General features: G+C 36.3%; 1 protein-coding gene across 1 annotated transcript; it reads left to right on the forward strand.

Moving 5' to 3' along the window:
• Positions 1-15,223: 15,223 nt before the first annotated feature.
• Positions 15,224-21,090, forward strand: Smp_060700 (putative clathrin coat assembly protein ap19; the record flags this gene model as incomplete). The annotated part of the gene is made up of 3 exons (XM_018794831.1): positions 15,224-15,547; positions 17,439-17,576; positions 20,740-21,090. The coding sequence occupies 3 exons, from the start codon at positions 15,224-15,226 to the stop codon at positions 20,800-20,802; spliced, it is 525 nt and encodes a 174-aa protein (XP_018649204.1). The 3' UTR covers positions 20,803-21,090.
• Between the last annotated feature and the right edge of the window lie 5,059 nt (positions 21,091-26,149).

Here is a 26,149-nt window from a genome sequence, read left to right on the forward strand (position 1 = left end):
TGAATCAGAAGGCATAGCAAATGCTTCCGAAGTAACCAGAGAATCTGTATGGTCAGATGCAATGTTTGCACAGTCAGGAAATTCAAATCTAATCCCAAGTTATCTTAATGAGTATAGGGCGAATACATATATTCTATTAAGCGATTGTAGACTAATAAATTACAGTTTACTTCACATCGCCTTCAAAATAACTAACATAATATATCACAATAAACACTGATCTTAAGGACTTCAGTTAATTAACTTTCGTTTTGGGGGTAGGCATTTCATCTAATACTATCTGTTATCTTGACTTGAGGTATGGATTCGCTTTAATGTAACTTTTTGAAAGATCTATCATTGTTTCTTCAACTTGCATATTGGAAGAAATTTGATATCCGATTGTGTGTTGCTTTCTTCAGACATGTTCCTATTATTTCTAATGAATCGTTAGAAACGAAGTCTGAAAATCACGATTTTGAAGTTAAGTCCTACTAAGTAATTCCACAAGAAAAATCTTTTTAAATACAAAAATATATTTCCGAATTTATTCGTTTCTATCTTACAATCTGTTTGTGTAATCAATCAACGTCATGTAATATATTCCATACGTCCTAATATTTTCGCAGTAAATTTGTATGAAACTTCCAGGACAGTTTTATTTTACAGAAATTTTGCAAAAATATACAAATATTATAATTTTCATAGTTGAGTCGATTGAAGCTAGACCACCATGAAAAACCTGGATGCACTGGACGGCCGTTGAATGCCGGCTCAGTGGTCTATCGGTTAAGTGCTCTGGCTCGAGACTGGTTGGTCCTGGGTTCGAATCTCGCGAGTGCGGGATCGTGGATGCGCACTGTCGAAAAGTCCTATAATAGGATGAAACAACCGTCCAGTGCTTCCAGGTCTTCCATGGTGGTCTAGATTCAATGGACTCATGATTTCAACTATGAAAATACTGAAATCTCCACAAAACCCCTTCTGATCTAAAATATTATGATGTATAATAAAGTTTATACAAACCATTATTTCGATATATTTTCTTTTGTCCCATTATTTTTGTATAAACCCTCCCTTATAAGTATGTTTTTGTTCAAAAAATATATGTTCAAATTAACACACACACATACATCGATTCAGATAATGAATCCGTAAAAACTCAATGGTACTTTCAGTATGTTTACTATTGTTTTTAAAAAAACAAAAAAAACAAGAAATTCAGTAGAGAAACATCAATTTTAACAAATGGACACTAATTGTACAGCAACATGAATATTAAAAATTATAGTTTGTTAGTCTTGTTGTTAGTAATTTGTTCATTGCATTTGTTATTCCTGGGATTCTAAAACGAAGCGTAAAATTTATTATTTTCCTTATTATTATTATTATTATTATTGTTACTAAGTCACTATAATTATTCAGTAAAATGTATAAAAAGTAAGTATTTGATATTCAAATTCATTTTGAACACCATATGTTACTTTCAATTATACCCTTTTAATCATTTTTAATTGTTTTAATTAGTCAATAACAAATATGACAAGAAATTTATCTCATATAAACAAGATAAATTCAGAGAAGTTTTGGTAGTCAAGGCAGTTTTTAATTTAAATCTTAACTAAACTATAAATATAAGATTATTTCTTTTAAAATATGATATCTATTAAGTATAACCTTGGAAGGGAAGCGGAAAAGAGGGAGGCCAAAGAACACATTACGTCGGGAAATAGAAGCAGATATGAAAAGGATGAATAACAACTGGAAAGAACTGGAAAGGACTGCCCAGGACAGAGTTGGATGGAGAATGCTGGTGAGCGGCCTATACTCCTCCATGAGGGGTAACAGGCGTAAGTAAGTAAGTAAGTATAATCTTCATTCATAGAAGTACAGCTGAGTTTTTAATCTAAAAGGAAAAGTTATCAAAGAGCGAAAAGATAATAGATCCTATAGAAGTATCATTTCCTAAGCTGTTACCAAGTTAACTAGAAAAGAAGTAAATATAAAATTCATTTCAGATGTTTTATATTTTCTGAGCCTGGACGGTATAAATGAGTGAGCTTGTAATGGGTTCAACTATGTACTTCCAGTTTCCATTTCAAGATTACCTTACTCTGAGAATTGTATTATTGCTGACTGTTGTTCATTTTTTTCCTTAATAAATATTTGTGTCTTGTTTGTGGTTGCTAGATCACTGACTCACTATTTCTTTTGTTCTCTTTTCTAGCCATCCTCGCTCACATCACTCTGTATGTTTCCTTAGGTATACAAATTACCTTCTGGTTAGGCCTATTGACTACTCACAAACAAACGAATTTTAATAAACAGGCAAAGTTATCAGAACATGCTAATTCACAGCTTCGGAAGTAAGAAAATAGCTTACTTCTGTGTGATTCTTTCAAAAACGACAATGAAGGTTTCTAGGTGAACTATCTAGTTCTAGAAGTACAACACAACACAATAATACGAAGAGGAAGTTGATCTGAAAAAATGTGACGCATTTAAGCTATACATTTTCAGCAGTCTGATCACACATATGCTTGCCAAGGGATTTCATATGAAAATTAATAAATGTCACTTGGAAGATCAGGTAAACAAAGCAATGATTGTAAATTAAGGTTAGAAGTTAATATAATATTGAAAGAATTGGAAGTTGTCTCATTACCTTGAGTCACAAAGTGGTTGAAAGATTATCGAGTCAGATTCATAGTTACAAAAAACTATTTCTGCACCCACCTTATTATAGCCTAGCCCCAGCAACGAGGAAAGTCGATAGGCTTTTCGAAGGGAAAGGAAAAGAGGTTCTGTAAAGAAACGTGGAATTGTAAAAAAAGAACTAATGGATATAAAGGGATATGTGCTGATTAGAGATGATAAATCTTAAACCCTAAATTGTGAATTACTCACCACTGACTGTCGACCATAACATATTACGTGAATCTGGGTCCACATTTAAATTGTGGCTGTTGTGGTATTTTTATGAACTAACAATTCCTTTGTACCTGATTGAGCGTTTATTACGAATTCCAAATATAATACGTCCATTTGTGGTCGTGTAGTTCGACTGTCTTAAATTGCACTATTTCTGGAATTCTCAATTAGCTCAATAATTCGAATACTTCTTATTATCATGATTGTCCATCATGACACTTTTTATAGTGTTTCCACAGTGTTTGTGGATTTTTGCGTTCCTACTTTAAATTCTGATCTTGAGAACCTAGCATTCATTTTCAGCATGTTTAGATCACATTGTGCATTGTTACTAATCCTGATGTGGTGAATAACTAAGACATTCACTGAACAATTAAATATTTACTGTTGTATTTAAATCGGTTATGACAACACAATACAATTTCATACTGCGTAGTCTCAATTCCTACTATGACTTAAAAATCAGGTCTAACAGGAGGAACTATCAAGATGTACAACTATTTGTAAAAAATTGTCTACGATGAATACTGAATGTCCTTTGACCGGTTAACATCAGCATCAGTCTTCTGTGGGAGAGAACAAACCAGATTTCAGATGGAGAGGAAACTAAGAAAAGGCACTGGAAGTGGATAAGACACGCATTGAAAAAAATCATCAAACTACATCACGAAGTAAGCACTAACGTGGCATCCTGGAAGGAAATGGCAAAGAGGAAGACCAAAGAACACACTACATAGGGAATTGGAAGCAGACACGAAAAGGATGAATAGCGACCGGAAAGAACTGGAAAGGATTGCCTAGGAAGGAGAATGCTAGTGAGCGGCCTATGCTCCTCGACGAGGGGTAGCAGGAGTAAGTACGTAAGTGGGTAGAAGACCTCTCTCACTATGTTCGCTTCTCATTTGGAGTCAAACATGCTGCAGTCATATTCCAGTAAATTGTGGATACAATATTACGGACTTTCCGGATGCCTTGGCTTACATGGATAAAATCGTCATTTTTGGCATAACCACGAAAGAATCGTCTGAACGTTTGGATATAGTTATCGCATATATTAAAGATTATGGTTTTACACTAAAATAGAAGAAGTGGTGCTGGTCCCCCAAGGCGAGGAGAATTGGACGTCATTTACCAAATGGGTTACTGGTGTATGTAAGAAACTTTCGATAATGAGGGCCTGCTTAGGTAGCGTGTGTCATCGTAAGAGGAGTCGGCGACATGATGTAAAAAATTAGCAATCATAGTAAATGCCTAACGCGACATGTAAACCATACCCACAATAGACGGCTAAATTTGAATAAAAAATCTGCTACCTTGAACTTGTCATTAGATTGTCTTATTGATGCAATCAGCCTAGAGCGACAATATCAGCTTAGTAAAGTGATGGCCAGACCTCGAGAAAATTATCAAGAAGATAACCTTTTTCTTATCACCTCCAGTTAAATCCAAAGAGTAAGACATATCTTTCAGGACGGAAAGATGATATAATATGCCAAACAGAAGTAGCCAAATGAGAAGGTCGATCGATGGTAATCAGAAACGACCTGAAGGATAAGTACATCTTACTGGCTAAGAAGAGGACTGATTTCCTGAGGGGGCAGAGTAGTATGTACATAAATGAGTATTTGTGCATTTTATTTGATAGCCCAATATACCTTCACATCCACTCCTGCGTTCTTGCTTAAATAGTCAGTTGGGCGTTGAAACATGAAACTTCGTGTATCAGTATCAGATTTCGGACACTGTCGATGAAGACATTATTATGACGTGTCCAGTTATCCTGTCAGTTGTGATTGTACCCTTAAACAAATTTTCATGCCTCCTCTGCCTCATTTTCCCCTGTTACCTGTGTGCAGCAACAGATGTTTAAAATTTAAATGTTTAGGATCACCCTGGCATTTCAAACCTTATTTTCCGCTGTTCACCGACATGAATTAAGTCAATATATACGAAGCGAAGTGTGATATATATTTTTCAATAATATCATCACCGAATCGTAGGTGAGTTAAGAAGCCAAGTTTTTGAAAATGTCCAAAGTCTTCACCAAAGAACTTATAGAAAGTTTTATTCACTTTCGTAACAAAACAGTGCTAATGGTCCAAATGGTTGTAGATGTGATAGAAGCTCTTGCTTCACGATCTTCGACACTGAATGTCAACAGATCACGGACGCCAGCAGGTATGTAAGTAGGCATATGGAACAAACGAGACTTATAAACCTATCGGTAAACAGGTGTACTCTAATACTTATAGAATGGACAGAATACTTTCGGTCACGCACTCGCACAAGGCCGCTAGTGGGTTCGTTGCGCTACGCATCCCTTGCAACTGTCAGTCAGCTTAGACTAAATGTTTCGCGATATATCGATAGCCTTCCAAACATATCTTCCAACTACTTCATTTCCAACCTCTGGTTTGACCGGGTTGGTATATTTCCATTATAAAGATGTTACGGGTAAAGACGTTGTCAAACCCCGAATACCTGTGGCATCCGTAGGCATATCGCACTTGAAACGAAAAGCGCAGTAGTATTCATTTTCGCTGATTAAATCTTTTAGTATTGATTGTATCCAAAGGTGAAAGTGTTTTTTTGTATTTATTAAGGTCGGATTTTTCAGTTACAGTAACATATAAATCTCAGGTTTTTGTGTTCAGTATCTATCACCTTTAGGGCCTTAAAAAACACTTATTTTAGAGATCAGTTTTTTGTTTGTTCATTTTCCTTGCACTTTAGATTTCTTGTTGTTCACTCAGCAATTTTGGTGGAGCGAGTAAAACTGTAACGGAGTTGGAATTGCCATGTATGATGTACTAACAGATTCTTTCTTTCTATTGCAGGGCGACTAAGCGTAAACTCTTTGGAGGAAGAAGAGCAAGCCCTACGTACACTAAGCTTACAGGATGACTCATAAGACTATTTTGTAAACTGACTTTTCCTGCTGTACTCTCGCGCCTCGCGCTTTTTGATTTTGAAATAAAGAGACTCGTGATTCCCATTACGTGTTCTCTCTTGGTGTGAAGTCCTCGTTTAACATTCTGTGCTTTGCTTTTTCAGATCTGTCCTGCTTTTTTCTGACCTATGATTCTACGTGTTACAAAACATCGTTTTGGTTGACCCACCTGACCTTTTCCGGTTGAGGATGGAACGCAGTGTAACAACCGCAGCAGTTCGTATCATAGTTTGTGCACCGGAATGAAACCGGGTATATACAAAAGATGCTGCAAGCCACTATCACGTTGGCTGTACGATGCATGCTGCTCTACAAAGTCCCTGCTGATTCTTGAAGCGATTGAGTTGCTGAACATAGCTAGAAAGATGTCCTTAGATAAATAGCCAGCAGAAAATGAGCGGCTTTTAGTTTCCGAGAAAGGGAGGGATCTGAATAGAACCATCAAGGTTGACCCCAAACACGTAGTGGATAACGAACACATGTATAGACATGATAACAAGTAAAAAGCGAAAGCCTTCCGAAAAGTAACAAACCAAAGGGGATTCCAAGATAGGTGAGTCGATGGTTTCGGCTCCGGATTCGTGTAATAACGCGAAAATGACTATGGAAGACCAAAGCCTGCGTGATAAAGGATTTCCCTAGAGTTAGACCCAGAAAAGTAAAGAAACAGAATGGGACCTTTGCGTCTGACGCTAGCTTGAACTAAAAGGATGACTTTTGAAGACGGGCCTCGCTGACAGGTCAGTCATTTTTCATAAATAAAGAGAATCTTCCGAAAAAGAACCAAAGGATAGATTCCTGACGAATACAACAACAAAACGTGACAAATGCTCACTGGACTCTGAGTTTCAGTAGTGGTTTACATAAGATGGGTTTGTGATATCAACCATAAAATAAAATGGTAATGGATATGGTAAATAACTAATTCTTTGTGTTTATTCCCCTCTATAATATAACTTCTGTAATAAAAATGCAAATTTTAAAGCTTGAATGAATTGCGTACCTAAACATATACATTTATCTCAATGAACTAGTAGCGCGCTTTTCGAACGGGAAGTTTAGTCCTAACGTGATTTACATTTCTCAAACTTTTGCTGTGTTCTTACGCAGCAAAAGTACCATTTCCGATCTAAAGAATCTATTCTGAGCTATACGTTCGGTAGATTACTTCTTTTTTGTGTTTCACTCTAATTAATAGTTAACTGTGGTTTCGCCTCAGCTCACTATCGGTTTTTTTTTATAGTTTTCACGTAAAGACTAGCTTTAGCTTATCGTTAACTGTTTTTATACATTTTTGCCAGTTTTTCTTTACTGTGTGTGTTTTTTTAACGGTCCTAAATTTACTGCTTGTATTTTTAAGACAGTCTAAATCACTAGCCATGAAAAAGTCATGCAAAAGACCTGGTTGCCGTTTTGCCGTTACATCTGGCATGCAATGTGACAACTGCAAAGGTTGGTTCCACGAGGCATGTACAGATCTAACAGCAGCAGCCTATAGCAGACTCAGCAAGTCTGATCGTAGTTGGGTATGTGTTACCTGCAACACTGATACCGTAGTTATGTTGGGTACCACCATTACTTTACTAACAGGTCTGAGAGATAAGTTATCTAAGAATTTGGTAAATGATAGCATCATGACGGGTAACAAAGCTGGAACGCATAGGGCAAACAAGAAAAAGGATACTGACAGGTCGGTTATCGACGGTGCTGTTAACAGCACGAGTGATGATGTGCTGAAACTCAATTACGGTTCGTGACGACTCTGTCATAATCATGAACCTTATTGACAACCCCGACCTTCCTCTCAGTTTGCAGGACAAAAATGATAGGATGCTCTGGGGAGAATTAAACAAGAGGCTTGAACTCCCTAGAATAGAGTCTTTGACGGTCACACGGCTCATTCGGGGGAAGGACTCTAACCACCTAAACCACCCGAGGCTGCTTCGTGTTACACTTAAGAATGCCTCCGACGTAGAGGACGTCCTGCTAGCCAGTCACTTACTGAAGTCCGATGGGAACGTAAGAATGCTGCCCGACATACCGTATTCTGAACGAAATCTCATCCGGAACATCCCTAAGGAATCTCGCGAGGCGTTTTTCCGTGGACGAAATATCATTGTGCAAGGTGTGCCGGAAAATATGGACCCAACTCAAGCAAACTCTGATATTCGGGAATGGAAATTCATCAAACATTCCTTAAAACTCAAGAACATATTGACTCAACAGGTAATGCGACTAGCCAAGAGAGACGGAGACTCTAGGCCCCGGCTGCTGAAGATAACCTTCTCCTCCTCCCACATGGCGGCTGCAACTCTGGAAGCATTTCATGCCAATAGACGTCGGTTGCCAACTGGCATCCATATGCATCCGGATAGGTCCCATGACAGCAGGATCAAGCACAAACGAAAGCTGGAGCTGACAATTCCACTCGTGGACTGTCTTGATCATAAAAAAAGTGTGTAAAAGACAGGGACTACCAACTCGGTAAACGTCGTATAGGTAGGCTACCTGTCCACTCACACACGGCTCATATAGACAAACAGGAAGAAGCTCACGCGTTCCAAATTGAAAGCATGAACTGCCTATACACGAACGCCGCGAGCTTGCCAAACAAAATGGATGAGCTACGTGAACTTAGCAACGCTAATGATGCCCATCTGTTAGGAATATCCGAAACTTGGATAACGTCTCAGTTTACGGACCAGGAGTTAGCAGTAACTGGGATGTCTTTATTTCGCAACGACAGAAAAACAGGGATGGGGGGTGGGGCAGCACTATACATACGGTCATGCCTGGATGCGCACCAACTTCAAAACCACGAGTTTCTCAATCTTGATGAGTCAGTATGGTGCTCAGTAAGATTGTCTACCACCTCGAGGTGTCTAGTTGGGGTCATTTACCGGAAGCCCACTGCCGACATCGAGTATGACAATCGTCTGCTGGAAGGATTACCTCGCTCTACGCGTCTCGGATTCTCTCATATCCTGATTCTAGGGGACTTCAATCTTCCTAGAATCAACTTCGTAGAACATACATACATTGGTGGTGCCAACTCTACTGAAGCTCTGTTCTTCAACCTTATCGGTGACCTGGGATTATTCGAAAATGTGAAGTCGGCAACCCGTTGGAGAAACAGTCAGATGCCGTCGCGCTTAGACTGGGTATTCACAAATGAAGAATTCCTAGTTGACGACCTCTCAATCCTGGCTCCCCTGGGGAAAAAGGTGATCACGCCGTCTTATCATTCAGCTTTGTCAGCAAAACGGAGCTACGATATCCTACTAGCAACAAGCGCTGGAACTTCAAACGGTTGAATGTGTTAGCTTTACAGGACTATCTACAACAGGTGGATTGGGATGTTCACCCTCAACTTGAAGTGGATGCTCATTGGGATTTTTACTGCACACGATCTTATGTGCTACTGAGCATTCAGTTCCTCAAATGGTCCCAAAAAGCTACAAACAACCTCCAATCATCAAGAAACGCACTCGTCGTTTGCTAAGCCGCAAAAGGCACTGTTGGGCTGAATATAAACGAACTGATAACAACGACGCGTTCAGGCAATGCAAACATATAAGGAACATATGCACAAAGGCAATAAGAGAAGACAGGCTTCAGTTCCAGACCAAGCTTATCGATAAATTTGTCTCCAATCCGAAGAGCTTATTCAGTTACGCAGCTTCTCTTCGACAGGGCAAAACTGGAGTTTCCCAACTGCTTGGTCCTAATGGCCCGACCAATAACGACGGTGATGCCGCTAACCTTTTGGCTGAACAATACTCTCAGACATTTCAGCTGACCCACATCAACGATACTGACGAAAGCTTCACCTGCACCTGTACAGGACTTTCCGAAGTGGACCTGAGTGCTGACCTGGTGCTCCGTAAACTGCAGCACCTAAGAAAAGACACACACTTTTGATAGGGTCAACCATGCATGTCTTATCAAGAAGCTTGGACGATTGGGTATAAAACCCCCTTTGATTGATTGGCTCTCTTCATATTTAGAAAACCGACACTTTAAGGTCAGGGTTAGCTTCACTCTCTCTCTCAGGCTATGGAATGTCCTAGTGGGGTCCCCCAGGGCTCAATACTGGGACCTCTTCTCTTCTTGATTTATATTAACGATCTTCTTCAACAAGTTTCATCTGACTTATTGCTTTTTGCTGATGATGTGAAACTTTGGAGAGAGATACGTAATCATAATGATATACTAGTTCTTCAGGAGGATCTGACCCGACTTCAAAGTTGGGCAGACGACAACGGTCTTACCTTCAACACTTCAAAGTGCAATGTAGTCCATCTGAGACATGTTGCAGACTATAGTTATAACTTAGGTAACTCCCCTCTAGAAGTTTCCCAAGTTGAAAAAGATTTAGGAGTGTTGGTACCCTATGACCTGAAATCGTATGCGAACTGTGACAAAAACGCCTCTCAAGCAAACCTTGCACTGGTAACATTGAAGCGCATTTTTGGCCAGTTTGACGGTAGAACCTTCCATATAATCTTCAACAGTTTTATTCGTCCCCATTTAGAGTACGGAAAGATAGTATTTCCTCCCTCCCTCCAAAAGGATAAGGACACTCTGGAACGTATACAACGTCGAGCTACGAAATCAGTTCGGGGACTCAAATTCAAACCTTATGAAGATCGCCTCAAATCACTTAACCTTTACCCGTTAGAGTACAGATGTCTTAGAGGTGATCTTCTTATGACTTACAGTATCCTTAATACTTTTGGTCATCCCCTTAAACATCTTCTTAAGCTTAGTCATAACACTAACCTAAGAGGTAACACCCAGAAATTGAAGACCCTACATAGCAGAACAGACTGCAGACACAACTTCTACTCCGTTAGAGTTGTCAAGTGCTGGAATTCGCTGCCGACTGAGCTAGTCCAAGCGACCTCCCAGGAGTCCTTTAAGAAGAAACTTGACTTATTCTTAAAGACTAAGGATAACATATTATTATGATTTACCAAATTCTTTTCTTTTCCACTATTATCGTTCATATACCTAGGTTTTTGCCTGGAGGTATTGGTGATCCACTGCTACTAGACACGGAAGCCCGTTAAGCGAAAGCTTCTTCTATTCCGTCCTCAACCATTTGAACCATTTGAATATCTGGGATATAATCCCTACTCATTCAACTCTGTCAATTTACCTATTTACTTATTTACGCTTGTCACCTCCAGTGGGGCATAGGACATCGACCAGCATTCCCCAACACACTCTGTCCTGGGCCTTCCTTTCTAGTTCTATCCAATTGCTGTTCATTCCTCTCATGTCTGTCTCCATTCATCGGCGTAATGTGTTCTTTGGCCTTGAGGATTCCATACGAAGGCTTGCCTTGTGACGCAGTTGGGTGCTTCCCTCAATGTGTGTCTGTGGTGTTTATATGAACTAATGATTTCTTTGTATCGATGACTGTTTTGACTTTGAATTCCAAATACAGTACATTCGTTCGTTCTTATTTAATACTTCTTGGTTAAATTGCGTTATAGCCGGAATTACTAGTTCATACTATAATTCAAATGCTTCAAATCATTACATTGGCGTCACGATGGAGCACAGAGATGTAAAGGCTTTTACATCCTCCAAAGTTTCTCCGTCAAGTGTGATTCGATTGATTCATGTTGTGCTGCATCGGAGAGTCTTGCATTTTATCCTTTGTGTATGTTAAGACCTACTGCTGCTGTGGCTGCTGCTACACTGGTCGTCTTCTCCTACATTTGTTGTTGCATGTGTGATAGAAGAGCCAGATCATCTGCGAAGTGTAGGTCGTCCAGCTGCATCCTGTGCTTACCTACAGATGTTGATGTCTTCATGATCCAGTCGAGCACTAGGAGAAAGAGATAGGGTGAGAGTAAGCAACCTTGCCTAACACCGGTCTTTACCACGAATGAGTCAGTGAGTTGTCCTTCATGTAAGACTTTGCAGTTTAATCCATCATAGGAATTCCGTATGATATTGAGTATCTTCTCAAGCACGCCGTAGTGTCGAAGAAGCCTCCATAGTGTTGTCCTGTCCACGCTATCAAATGCTTTCTCGTAGTCAATGAAGTTGGTGTAGAGTGATGAATTCCATTCAATTGATTGTTCCACAATGATACGTAGAGTTGCGATTTGATCTGTACACGATCGATCCTTACGGAGTCCAGCCTGTTGATCTCGGAGCTGGGCGTCTATGGAATCCTTCATTCTGTTTAACAATACCCTGTTGAAGACTTCCTGGTATTGAGAGAAGAGTGATGCTTTTGAGGTCTCCATTCTTCGGTATTTTGATCAGAAGTCCTTCTTTCCAATCTGTTGGTACTTGTTCGTCATCGTAAATCTCGTGGAGAGAATGTGAAGTTGTAACAGCTCAGGTTGGTTGGTTAAGAGTTGACCCCAAACAACCAAGCATATGCTAAAACAGTATTGTTCAAGTATTCATTCACTTCCTTACTTTTCGTAAGCGTTATATTCCCTATTATCTTATATTGAATGTTGAGAGCCTTTGTTTGTCTGAACAGATAATCCCACGCTCCACTGTGACTGCGCGAAGATCGAAATAAAGACCTATTCACTACTTCTCTGGTTTCCTCTATCAATAGCACGAAGGTTACCTAAAGGCACGAAAAAGTATCCTTGCGGTGACTGCTACATCATCTCTCAGTGCCTCGGCTACAATATTGTCTGATCCTGCTGCTTCGTTGCTCTTGGAACCGGAAGTAGCTTTATAAAAGCCACGGGTGGAGTTATGATGGGTTTTATATATCTTCATAAAGCATTGTCATGACTTGGCAACCACGTAAAATGATTGATAAAATTGACGAATCTATGAAAACATCTTGTTGACAAACCGATTTGTAATTATTTTTAAGTAGTATTGACTATTCACGTTTGTCTTTATCTAACATAGATGATTTCTGTATGTTTCTTCATCACTTGTTCACTCACCAAACATCCTAAAACCTCGTCAGTCTAAGTGAATGTTTAGTGACACAATCATGCATGCGAATCATCAGTATAAGCAGTCCATCAAATCTCCTGCAAACTAAAAACATCACTTTCGAATTTACTTCAACACTGACCGAGGTTCATACCATTATCATAGACATGAGATAGGAGTTGCACTCCTCGTGATTACAACCTATGTTCTTCCTGATAATCTCATGAGCATCACTAGCTATTTATCATCTAGCAAAGATTTATTTAGCCGGGAGCATTGTGCACCTTAACATCGCCCTTATTTATGACATACAGGCTTTGTTGATTTCATTAATTTTTAACCCCTATATTTGAAATAGATCGTTTTCTACCGTATACTAAAATTCCATACTTACAACTAACTTGTATGCATCGACAGCCTGTAGGTATGAATATATACGATTAATCCATTGCAAATCAGAAGATTGAGCCTGGAGTGTGTCTTCTGTGGATGCACTCACGTCCAACGAACTACCATCAAATGTCTGTCCTAACTTCACATAATTATCTGTATTTTCGCGTACCGAATAAATTTTGATGAAGGTTCATATGTATTAGTAGTGCTACTAAACCCTATTGCGGGTAAACAATAACGAGGTCAAGAAAATCTCCTCGTGACTAAATAAACCGTATTAAACTTAACAAACCAACTGAGACAGTAGTTGGAAGTTTTCCTCCCCATGGTTAAACTTTCGTTCTTCCAAGTAACCTAATGAAGAAGCATTCAGAAATCAACTCATACGAACAACATACAGGCGTAAACATTAGCTAATCTTCCAACTTGATCCGAAGATGATACAAACATCAACATTTACTCAATACTGTTTATTTTTGTATTTATCACCAAAAATTTTTGTACTGCCTATATGTTCAGCAGTTAACCAACGGTAGTTACCAAGCATCTTAATGTAGCTTCTTAAAATAACTCCCTAATAAATTATTCTTAATTATTATAATCCCACCTTGTTTTTAAATATTAAGTAATCTTCACCTACATTTCTATTTTGCGAGTGTTAAGAAATAAACCAAATATTTTAAATCTATAACATGTATTTCCCGACCAGTTGCTGACGCCTAATTTTATTCGTCTTTCAGTTTATCAATACCCGGGGGATTCTTATTATTCTTTTGGTAACCGTCGGTGCGTAGTAGTATAGTAGTAGTGTAGTGATATTTGATCCTAGCCACACAATCCCTAAAGCTGAACATGGGACAACTGGGAAAATAGATATCCAACATTTAACACGGATAGAAGGTCAACAATGGTGAGCACGGGAACATTCAGTAGAATCAGATGACATGACAAACCTACAATTTTAGGATTAGGCATATTATTATAGCAGTACTAAAGCAGACCATAATTCTACAAGTTACCAGAGGACTGGAAGAATACAGTAGTCATACCAATTCACAAAATAGGATCAAGACAACTTCCGTCAAACTACAGATATATTAGCCTAACCAGTGTCATAGTTAAAATATTAGTAAGGATAATAAAAAACCATAATGATATTCGTGGAAACCAACAACTTGTTGAACAGTGAACAACATGGGTTCGGGAAATGATTAGCTAGCACAACGAATCTCCTTATAGAGAGAGGGCGATGGACAGAGGCTCTAGATAATAGAAAATCAGTGAATGTTGTCTTTATAGACCTCATCAAAGCACTTGGTAAGGTACCAAAAATAGACTACTCTTGGAGCTGGAAAAACTGGGCTTAGTTGGGCCTATCGTAAAATGGAAACCAGTATAAAGTGGAGTTCTATATCGCTCTGTCTTAGGTCTCTTGATTTTTACAGTGTATGTAAATGAACTCCCAAGTATAGTTGGGTCTCAAATGCTACTATACGCTGATAATGTTAAATCCTGGCGAAAAATAAAAAGAGATATAGATGCATGCGCACTTCAAATAAGCTGGTCTAAAAAGTGATTGATGCCTATCAACGCAACCAACTGTATCTACATACACTTTGGGGATACAAAAATAAATAGATACAGCATATAGAAAGTGCCTGTACCCGTAGTCTGTTCTCACAAGGATCTTGGCGTGATGGTGAGTCATGATCTTAAGATCACGGCCTACTGTTATGGGGTTGCAGCTGTGGGGCTTAGAGCCCTATGTGTTTCAACAAGTTAAATAATACTATGTTCACTACGGTATGCAAAACTTTAGTGTGATTTAAACCTAAATATTTTAATGCAATCATCACTATCAATAAAGGATAAAATTTCTTCAGTTTTCCAAAAACAATTTGAAATCAACTGAATCTCAGGGTCGCCTTTGGGCGTGTAACTGGCGGTTATTTCCATTCTGACGTATCTCCAACTCATCTATTAGAACCTCTTCCTGCTAAAATGGTAATCCTGATGGCATCCTCAATTGTTAATTTTTAGATGCAATTTTTGATCTTGTTTAGCCGTCAGGGAAAATTAAGGCTTCAGAAGTGGTACATTTCTTATTCTGAAAAGGAAAAGAAAAAAATCTTACGCGACCTCACTACAATTGTGCTTTCACGAAAGCCGAAAATGTGTTCGTTTATTGAATGGAAGGACTTGAAAGTTGTCTATCGTCGGCACGTTCACTTTTGTTTTATAATTGATGTTTTTAGTTATGCTAGTCTATACTTCTGTGCTGCAGTTGAACCCCAGGACAATGAGCTATTGACTTTGGAAATAATCCACAGATATGTGGAACTTTTAGATAAGTATTTTGGTAGCGTAAGTCTAACCTCTGGAGCTTTCATTTTATTTCAGTATCTTTTCATGAAATTGCATATGCAGTTTATTGTACTTAATGATCATCCATATTCTAGTCGTATAAATAAAATAACCCATCAAGACGTTTCAAACGACCTTAGTTTTGTACTTGTTTGAACTCATACCAATTGTAAAATTTGTTCTCAAAAAAGTCTCGTGTTGATCGTAATCCATTTAAATGAAATTAACAACTGTTTGTGCCTGGATATGTCAAACTAGAACTAATTTGAATGGAACTTAAATTTTTGTATTCGGGTGCCTTACAAGGAGTATTTTAGTTCTTTTAATTACTAGACTCATTTGGAAAGGGTTAGTTTAGGTATTTTGCCACTTGTTTAGGACAATAGGTTGCAGTTCCGAAACCCGCCCCACTTAATTCTGTTTTGGCAGCCGTAATGTATCAACACTGCACCGAACGTTGCCGGTCGCATAAAAAGCACGTATACATGTTGCTGAATGGTAACAGCAGTTGGGCTGTAACTTTACTGTAGTTTTTGATCAATCCTAAAGCTTCAATAGAGTGCTACGAAATTAGGTACTGTGTTTATATGACAATAATCAACCTTTTCAGACTTAAATTCTTGTACATTTAGTCAAAAAAACCTATAGAGCGAAGAATTTCCTCTTCAATTAGTCTTTTATCATGGCTATATATATATATATATATATATATATATATATAAGTTCGCAACAGTTAGATAGTACCTGTCCAGTAGTTGTATTATGCAATATGTATATAATGTCTTAATTGTCAAATACTACTGAGTAGTCGAAACAAAAAATTTCTAATAAAAGTAATTGTCCGAAAAATCGTACAGTTGCTACATCGCATAGTTACGTAACGCAACTACTCGATCAGTATAATTTTATTGTAAATCATTCATATATATTGGTGTAGATCCATGATGGAAAATTGATTGAATATGAGTTTTACTCTTTCTATTCGTTTTTTTTACTGAATTTTAAGATGGGGATCCTCACCACTCTCGTACTTTGTTACTTGTTTGTCTACAATTGGTTTTTAATTCGTTTCAAAACTTGCTTCCATTGCTTTTAAGGTACATTTTGATCTGTAGATTGGAAACGTAATAAGCCAAGATGTTAGTGTGTGACACTTTATACTTTTTAGTCTACTTCCACAACCACACTTGATACTAAAAAACCACAGCAAAATACGAATTCTTCACAATATAAAAAACCAGTGTGCTTTACGTGGACACGTCATAAAGGTTTGTTCAGCGATAGGATAAGCAGGATGGGGTTCCAGGACTTGATGGCTTAGGTGATAGATTGTACACTCTATATAACTAGCTTCAGAAGACCACTTGGCTTATTGCATACGCTCTTGTTCTGTATCACTTTCATTTGTCTTTCCCTGACTTTTAATCATTTATCATTCGCTGATATTGTCGTCGCTGTGATTTTCTCTTGCTGATCTCAAATGAAACAGTTAACAGTAGTCTACATTTCCACTGTGATTATTATTGTTTCTGTTTACAAAACTTGCTACACCCTAATATCTTTTCATTTTCTTCGCCCAGTCGAGAAATATTTCGTAAATATCGCACTATGCGATAATTTTGAACATTTGAGTAGAGGTCAGCACAACTCAGTGGTCAAGTACATTCTTCGTACTCAACCCAGGATCACACTCTGTGAGCTACCCAAAACAGAGTAGATAGGGCGAGTTTCTAACCTCAAACCAACTGCTTCAAAGGTCGACTGCGCATGCTACTGAATACCAACCTAACGTTTTTAAAATTTAGTCATTGAAATTTCAGAATCAAATTTAAGAGATCATCAGTTTTTTTCTTTATGCGATAATTAATCTCTGACTTATATTCTCGATTAGGTATGTGAACTCGACATTATATTCCATTTCGAAAAGGCATACTACGTATTAGATGAGTTTATGTTAGGAGGAGAAGTTCAGGAGACTGGCAAAGAAAGCGCTTTAAACGACATTGACATGCAAGATTTAATTCAAGAGGTTAGTTAATTTTCAATCTCATATTTGCATATTATATTCCTCATTGTACTTTACTTGTTTTATTACCCTTATTATCAATAAATGTTTATCTTAATATTATTTAAAGGAAGAGGCACCTCAAGGATTTTTCGAAGAACAAGGTATTTTATTCTTTATTTACTGCATGAGGAAATGGAACGTTTATCTGCATGTAAACGCACACTTTGTCTAAAAACCACTTCTGTGTACATTTAGTTTAGTAGCTTCAATGGTTTCAATTTATCTTCTACTGTTTTTCTTATCCTATTTGGTACAAGATCAAAGTCGTCAGACATGGTTATGTAATTCGTTGTTTAGTAAGTGTTTAACTCCCTTTCCAATCCACAAAGACTTATAAAAATAATGAAATAATATTTTAATAAATTATCGTACATGAGTTCTGGGTTGCATTTTCCTCGTCTTTGGATATGCGTCCCCTCTAGCTATCCCTCCTTTCCATAATAAAAGGACGTGTTAGAAAAACTGAACCTTAAAGGTGACGCATCGTAGCTCATTCCACGATTTTCTAATCCAAAAACTAGAGTTCGGAGTATACAGATCGAATCCACAAAGTGCTACTCACAACCCAGGATAAAGCTATTTGAGATCAGTTATACTCATTTTAAATAAGTTTATTTTTATGGAACGAAGAGTAATCCTCTTAACAAGCTCTTACTAGGTGCTATAACTATATATCTAAAGTAATAGTGAACGATAGATTGTCGGTAATAAATTTCGTGAATTTAAGATTGTTTGTAACTCAGTCAGTCAGTCACAACGTGGAACTTCGTACGGACGTACATCAGTTAGAGTCGCCATACCACATTGGCACAGAGATACAATTGTCGATTCCAAACCCATAGTGGTAGAAGTAGAAAGAGTATAAGCATTATGTGAAAGATTAAGGTTTGAAGATGTTATTGAAGGAGTATAATACAGTGAAATAAATTTGGAAAGAGAAAAAAGAAAGGGACATGAAGAATTCAGAAGATTAGAATTCGGGAGAACACAGAGAGTGGATGCACCTTCGCCATTGCAAACGATTTTGAGCCATGTCATTCAAGGTCTCTAACCATCGGTTGCTATCATCTCACGAATCCCAACCAGGTAATCTACACCTATCAACATGGCTCAGTCCACTTGTCAGTGACTTCATGGATTTGTGCCATGTTTTGGTCTGGTCGCCCCTAGCTTTCTTCCAATCTACTCCTACACCATAAAACATCGCAGGTGTGTGTAACCGCCGAAATGAGTAACTTGCAGTTTATATATGAATCTGGTTTTTGTCAAATGAAACTCCAAAAATTATATATATATATATATATTGCAGTAGTTTTCGGGATTTAGAAAATGTGGAGCCTGAAGAATTTAAACGAATTACTTTTGACATTGTAGATTTTTAAAAATGACTGATTAATGTTAGCATCATATTTCGTCTAAACCAGGTAGGCCCAGATAAAACTGTTGATGCCTTTGTTTAGCTAGGTTTGAAGATGTTCATGAACATGGGAAAGTAAATTACTAGAACATCTACCAATCTGATTTGCTCCCTAGAACTAGTGAAACTCATGGATACGAAAAAAGGTGGCCAGTACATGAGCCTTATCTTTTGTTCTTGACATCATCATCAGATCCGACCAAAGCATTATTTGTAGTTTACCAGCTGCTACGTTTTCCTCTGTGTAGTATTCCATTAACTTCATTCTACTTTTGTCAAATTAGAACATGAATTCGGTGGAAACTATATATTCCGACAAACTGGAGTAATAAAAGATCTAGTGGTGAAAAGAGATTGTATACGGTTTATGGGAAATCTTCTAGTGTGTTCTCGGTTCATCCATCAGGACTGACTAGTATAAAATGGACTTATCGGTGTAATATGATTTGGGCCTGACCTCAGAGTGTACTAGCTAAATTTCTTCCCTTTTTAACTCTTGGATGTCATTTTTACATGGTATTATTGATTTTAATCGTTTGATATTCGTCTTTCTACGGTGATATCGGGTGCAGCAACATCAACCAATATATATTTGTAGCCGGTCCTACACTGCATATATTCATTTATTTGACTTTTTGAAGTCACTGGTGTTTATCCTAACTTGTCACAAACAACTCGTTTTTATCTATTTCGTCTATATCCTAAGCTTAATGACAAAAATATTGATATCGTACTCAAAATCGTATATCCGGTTATGTTAAACTAATATATTTGTTCACTGTTATTATAAGTATTGGTAATTTCATATTTTAAGGATTTCATTTTTCTGTTGTCCGCGTATGGAAACTCGGCTCAACTTACAATAATTAGTATGTTGTTTAAAAAAGTATTAGATATTAATATCAGATTGTAATCTTCCTATCTTGTCTTCATATATAGAACATGCTCTTATAAGTCCCTTATTATTGATTTCCTGTAAGACGATTAATAAAATTTTAGAGATTAGTCGCCCCATCATGGAGCACGTTTCAAAGGGTATAGTTATACTGTGTCCGTCTATGTTGTACAATTCCTATTTAGCTTTTGCTTTTATACGTGCCTTTATCACAAGTTTTGTAGCACCTACATATATATGGCTGTTTCATTGTGTATTTGAATTACAATCTATGTTATTTTTTTCCTTTGTTTGTCCATGTAAATGGTGTTGGTATATTTTTTGTTGACTGTGTATTTTTTTCCTCATTGTTTATTACCGTTTACTCACTGTAAATGCTGTGCACGCTCATGCGTCATACTGTAATAAATAATCTTGATCAATAGATTGTCAATTAGTTACTGAAATTTTGTGTATATATGTGCTGGTACTACCCCGCTACTTATACCAGTATATGCAGGGTGAAGTTCGCGTTCCGAACTCAATTATTGAAAGTCTAGTGTTTCAAGCATTTCACTCTTCTCCGTATAAGATGTTAATCCAACCCTACAATTGTCACTTTTCCCACGAATAGCTTGGCGTCAAAATGCTAGACTGGCGATTAAAAACTCAGGTAACATTAATTGTTGATGTTATTCTTGTGTAAGGCAAGACTACAGGAAAAATATAAGTTCACTATTCATTGATAACTATATTCGACCAAATAATGTTAAATCTCGTTGAATGTTCAATCCATTCGTTTTATTTCTCTGAAACTTTTTTCTCATCCATAGGAGGAGTGTAAAACCAAAGAAGAACAAGCTGATATAAGTGTAGTCGATGTTTCTGGATTTTAAAATCATTCCTGTATCTTTCAGAGATAATAAATTACTTATTTGACTTGTGTATACATTTATCTCAAGATAAGCATTCGGTGTGTTCGTTAGTAAATTGTGCAAAGTACTCGAAAATAATTTATTCCTTGCAAACTTTTTTATTTTGTCTCTGCTCACTTTCCAGTTGTTTTGATTAATTTTCAAATGCAAATTTTACCCTTTCTCAGCAAATTTGTATACATTTAAGTTAGTTCTTTCTGTTGATCCCTTTTATTAAATTATCAGTTAACTTTCTTTAAAATAATTTACCCACATATGCCTTTCATTAAAAAAAAGAAGACATCCTACTGCTCAAACCAATTTTACATATCACTGTTTTTTCAAGAAAATATTACTATTACCTCTGATATTACGATTTACTTCCTGTGGTGGTTTTGTATATTTGATCAACATTCCAAGTAAACTTAATCATTTATTTTGTATTATTAGCTCTGTTTTGTAATGGTGATAATTTTTGTTTTTAAATAGTTTCATTGTATCGTTTTTGTGACATTTACTTCAATGAAAACGGTTCTTTTCTTTCATTTTTTTAAATACGCATTTTATATAATGTTTGTATTTTTCAGCGTCATTGTTTTAACTCTCCTCTGTTCAATGTGTGTGATTGCTCAAAGCTTATGGTGATAATTAGTATACATTTGGTAGTAGGCATGAATAATTATAATAAATATTACTGACTAGACTAACCTTAAAGTTCACATTGTTACATTGTCTTTTATAGTGTTTACTTGATGTTGCCATGTGATTAAATGTACAGAAACTATCGTATTTGTATACACTGGTCTGGCTAACAACCACATTTATGAATTTGTAAGCACTTCACTGACCTCATATGTTCCTTTAAAATGTGCAGGATGATTTACAGACTTTAAAACTCAGTATTAAAATAGAAAAAATAATTTGAACCGAGGCTTTTATTCAGGTTAAATTAACATAATAGCTTTTGTTTATGTTTGACATTTCGTATCTGAAAAAAAACATAGAATAGTTGTTGAAGGTTTTAATAATCTAAGACGGAAGAGCCAGTTACACTTAAAAGAAACACAGAAATCGATGTCAACAAAGTCTTAGGTTACTGTTACTTTTGAGAGGAGTATCCATGTTATTCGGCACTTGCCTTTTAGAAATGTCCAAGAATGACAACTTTTGTTTCAGTGCAATTCTCTTTTAGACCTTATATTGATTATCACTGATTGATATGATTTTAGAACGAAATGCTAGTGGTCGATTTTCTCAAGTACTATCATTGATTCTACCACTCTCTTAAAAAAGCAACTTGGTAGTACTTGATGAGTAATCAGTTACCCTACTAACTGTTATCCCGAACACACCTTTGACTATTCTAAATTGCTATCCAGTCGTTAGAGTGTGCGAATCCTAATACTCACATCAATGAAGATTGGAAAAGCAATGGAATTTAAGTTTAAGTTAATAAACAAGAATAGTGTATACTTATCTGTGTTTTAGTCTCTTAACGGAGCTAAAATAATCAAAATAGTTTTGTAAACTATCAACTTTACATGATGGGTAGCTTTTTTGATAATTGGAAGGTAGTTTAATAGCTGGATAGATTTTCATGTTTTACAATTGATTTTTCCATCAAATTCATAACTTTTCGAGCTTATTTATTTATTGCAGCAGGTCAAATTTTATTCGTAATACGACTAATTCTATGGAATTCGTCATCAGATAACGGAGTCTTAGTTTACGTTCCAAAAATCTGAAAGGGTATAAAATTGTTATCACCAACATGCAGAAGCTTCTCTGATACTTCAGTGGCGTACCGCTATAAACAAGTATACATCATAAAATTCATATCGATACATTCTGTAAGAAAGTGATATTACCAGAAAAATCCTCAGTGATCGCGGGTCGCTAGCAAGATGTTATGTTCAAGTTCTGTACTAGCCCATAACTTTACAATTCCTAATGCTCTTAAACACTTAGTGGCTTTTTAGGTGATGTAGAATTTTTGGTGAAATCTATCATCAAGACTCTAAAATCAACCCATCAGAATGAACACCAGAGTTTTTCAAAATTACTACTGAATTTCAGTATTTTATCGCGGGTTTAGTTTTATAAGAGAAATTGTCTTTAGGCGCAAAGTATCTTGCTCCAGTTTGCTCTTAATTTTCATATAATAGATATATTGACTTTTAGTTAGAAATATGTTATCAACGTTCTTTAATTTGTATTTACTTTGGGATTTGGCTATTTGTTGTTGATTCTGAATCAGTTTAACCAGATGAGTGTTAGAGATGAGTGGAAGACAGTCACGTCCCGGTTCTCCCTCATTATGGAAAAATACTTGAGAAGGAAACTGAACTAGTAGAGGTCTTAGCGACCACAGAACCCACGGGCTATATGCGGTTTGTTGATTTGCTAGCACCTTGATGTAAAGACCTTACCATCAGAGACGAACATCCATAAAGCAAGGTATGTTATTTTTAGGGCCACCTTTACTATCCCCTTCCGTTGTAGGCAGGCAGATGCTGGTTGTCTGAGAGGTTACAATTAACCAACTGAACGGATACCGGAATCCTAACTGAATAGATTTGTGAAGGCACATAGAGAAAGAATGTAACCTGGAAATATACGGATGAGATTCTGTATGGAATACGTATCTACTTTAAGAATGAGGTTTTTTATGAATTTCTACATAATTTAATAAAGTCTATTTACATGTAACTTTTATACTTGATTCATAATTAAGCTTATCTGGGCATTCATAAACTAATAAAAAGTTATAATATTCATAAGATCGTTCTATGTGTTGCTCATTTCCAGCCAAGTAGTATAATTCTACTGACTGTCGAACATGTTACAAGATACTAATATTTATTTTAACTAGTTTACAGTTTTGAATAGGTCGAAATCAATGGTATTCGAATGTTGTTCGAGTCCACTTTTTTCTATGGGTACCATTGGTACATAGAAATGGATTTATTCTTAATCAAAATAATATTTCAGTATTATCATAAACTTTTCAGTAGTTTAATCTGTTCACTCAGAGATGTTGAATGCTTTCCACATAACAGTTGCAAACATCTTTATTTCCATAACACAGAAAAATAGTGTTATCCACCATTTAAATACATGTGTTAGCAATACCATAATTTATTTAGTGAAATTATCTTTTTTCAGGGTCATTCTTTTACTGCATCTGTTTTTATAGTCATTGGTTAGATATTTTGTTTAAGTATGATAATTGAACCCTCATTGTAATGAACACGTCTTCACAACCTTTTAATCAAGTAGCTTTATATATTTTACGTGAGATAAGATCAATAAATAAATAACGTAGAATGAGTTCCAGTAAATTTCATTTTTGAAAAACATTATAGGCTTGCTACTTAATATTCATAATTAATTACAACTTATTTAATATAGTAACCATTTTTATGTTTGAGTAAAGATGGATGGTGGCTAACAGTGGAATGCAGGACGTGCGTTTCGTCCTATTTGCCACTATATTATTAGTGTTTACGGTTTTTCTTCATAAATTAACAACACTTATCCTTTTTCATCAACCTTCCAGTCCAAAGAAAACCGTTTATGGGTGATTTTGCTTATTTCTTTGTCAAACAAAGGTCACCCGGAATCAAACAAGTGCTGTAGTCTTTCTTATTAACAGAACAATCTATTTCGTACAGATATTAGTCTTTCCGCCAATCGAATGTGCTAAGTTTTAGCTGATCCCAATTAACACTGCCGCGTATATTCTACTGTCTTAAACTTTTTGTATCGACAACCGAATCAGTCCTAACACTTTGTCATGTATAAGCATACTTTACCGATGAATATGTTCAATATATATTGACAATTCATAGACTTCTTGTAGAATCTTAGGCTAATATGTAAATAAGTAAACATCAACCTTCTATATGACAAGAAGCACATTTAGTTTTATACCACTTTAAGTGAGAAAAACCATACAAAAATCACTATCAAAGAATGTGTATCAATTTGTAAATGAAAATGTTAGAATTATTTTAATCTCTATTTCGTGAAGGATTGGCCTATATAAGTCGGTGACAAACCCATTAAAATTCATCTCTAGAATATTCAAGGATAAATTATTTATTCTCTAGTTAGGTATTTTATCACTTCAAACGTGAATAAATTATTTACTTGAAATCAAATACTATGTTTTAGTTGTTTGGAGTAAGTCACTGGCTCAAAGATATCTGAACTACAAAGTAGTCTTTAAAAAATAACACAATAATACTGAGTATCTCAGGATTAAACTGTCTCTTTAATATTGTCTAGATGATTTGAAAATAGAATCTCTGGAATAATTGCTAATATTTCCCTATTGAATCTTTTATAGCTGGATGATCGCTAAGTGGCGGCAGATAATCCACGTATGAGCATTGTAATCATATTTTCATCAGATAAGATGAAGGGACGAAAAAGACCCCACTTCCCAAATTCACTGTAAGATTTTCAAAAAAATGTTTGAGATCCCTCGTTATTTCAAGTTATATGAGTTGGAATTTCGACTTATCTACTAAGATTCCTATAGTCTCACAAACCAGCTATTTTCCTCCTTATCACAAGTTTAAAAGGTCACTCTTACGGTTGACAAAGACTACAATCCATCCACATCCGAAACCTTGAACGAACGAGTAAATATGATCAACTTTGAATTATAAACTTATATAGACTTTCCTAAAGAATATAAATTTAATGTATGAATGAGAGGTTAGACTTTGTTGAATAACTAATTCTTTTCAGCTGGTAGATTAAAACACCATACTTAAATGAAACTGAACTAATAAAACAGACTTCTGTCGAATATTTCTAGAAAGATAATTTAAAGCTGTACTACTTTCAAGTATTTAAAATAGCTAAAACAGTTTACTGTAATTAGATGTCATTTGACTAATCACGTACAACAAACCGAGGTAAAGAAAACCTTCCAAAGAAAATTTATACGAATATTCGTCAAAATGAGAACGAGCAGTTTGACAAAATTGGGCGCCGAGTATAGAGAAGTCATTATATGTGAAAATTATATTCCAAATAATCTCAGATTGAAATTTAAATAATTCCAACGTTTCGTCCATCTATCTTGTTTGGACTTCTTCAGAGTAATAATCAAAATCAATCATATTAAATCTATACTATGTTAAACCAGTCATATTTGGATGTTGAATTTAGTAAATAGGATAATATGAGTCAGTTAAATGTGAATCATGTGAAAAGTTCACGATGTGAAAAATAAATGTCCGAACGATTGTGCGTGTGCATGCATATGTAAGACTGAGTTGTTAATATAAATTAACTTAGTATTGTTTGTTTGGAT

This window comes from Schistosoma mansoni, chromosome 1, assembly GCF_000237925.1.
Source record: "Schistosoma mansoni strain Puerto Rico chromosome 1, complete genome".
Classification (NCBI taxonomy): Eukaryota; Metazoa; Platyhelminthes; class Trematoda; order Strigeidida; family Schistosomatidae; genus Schistosoma; species Schistosoma mansoni.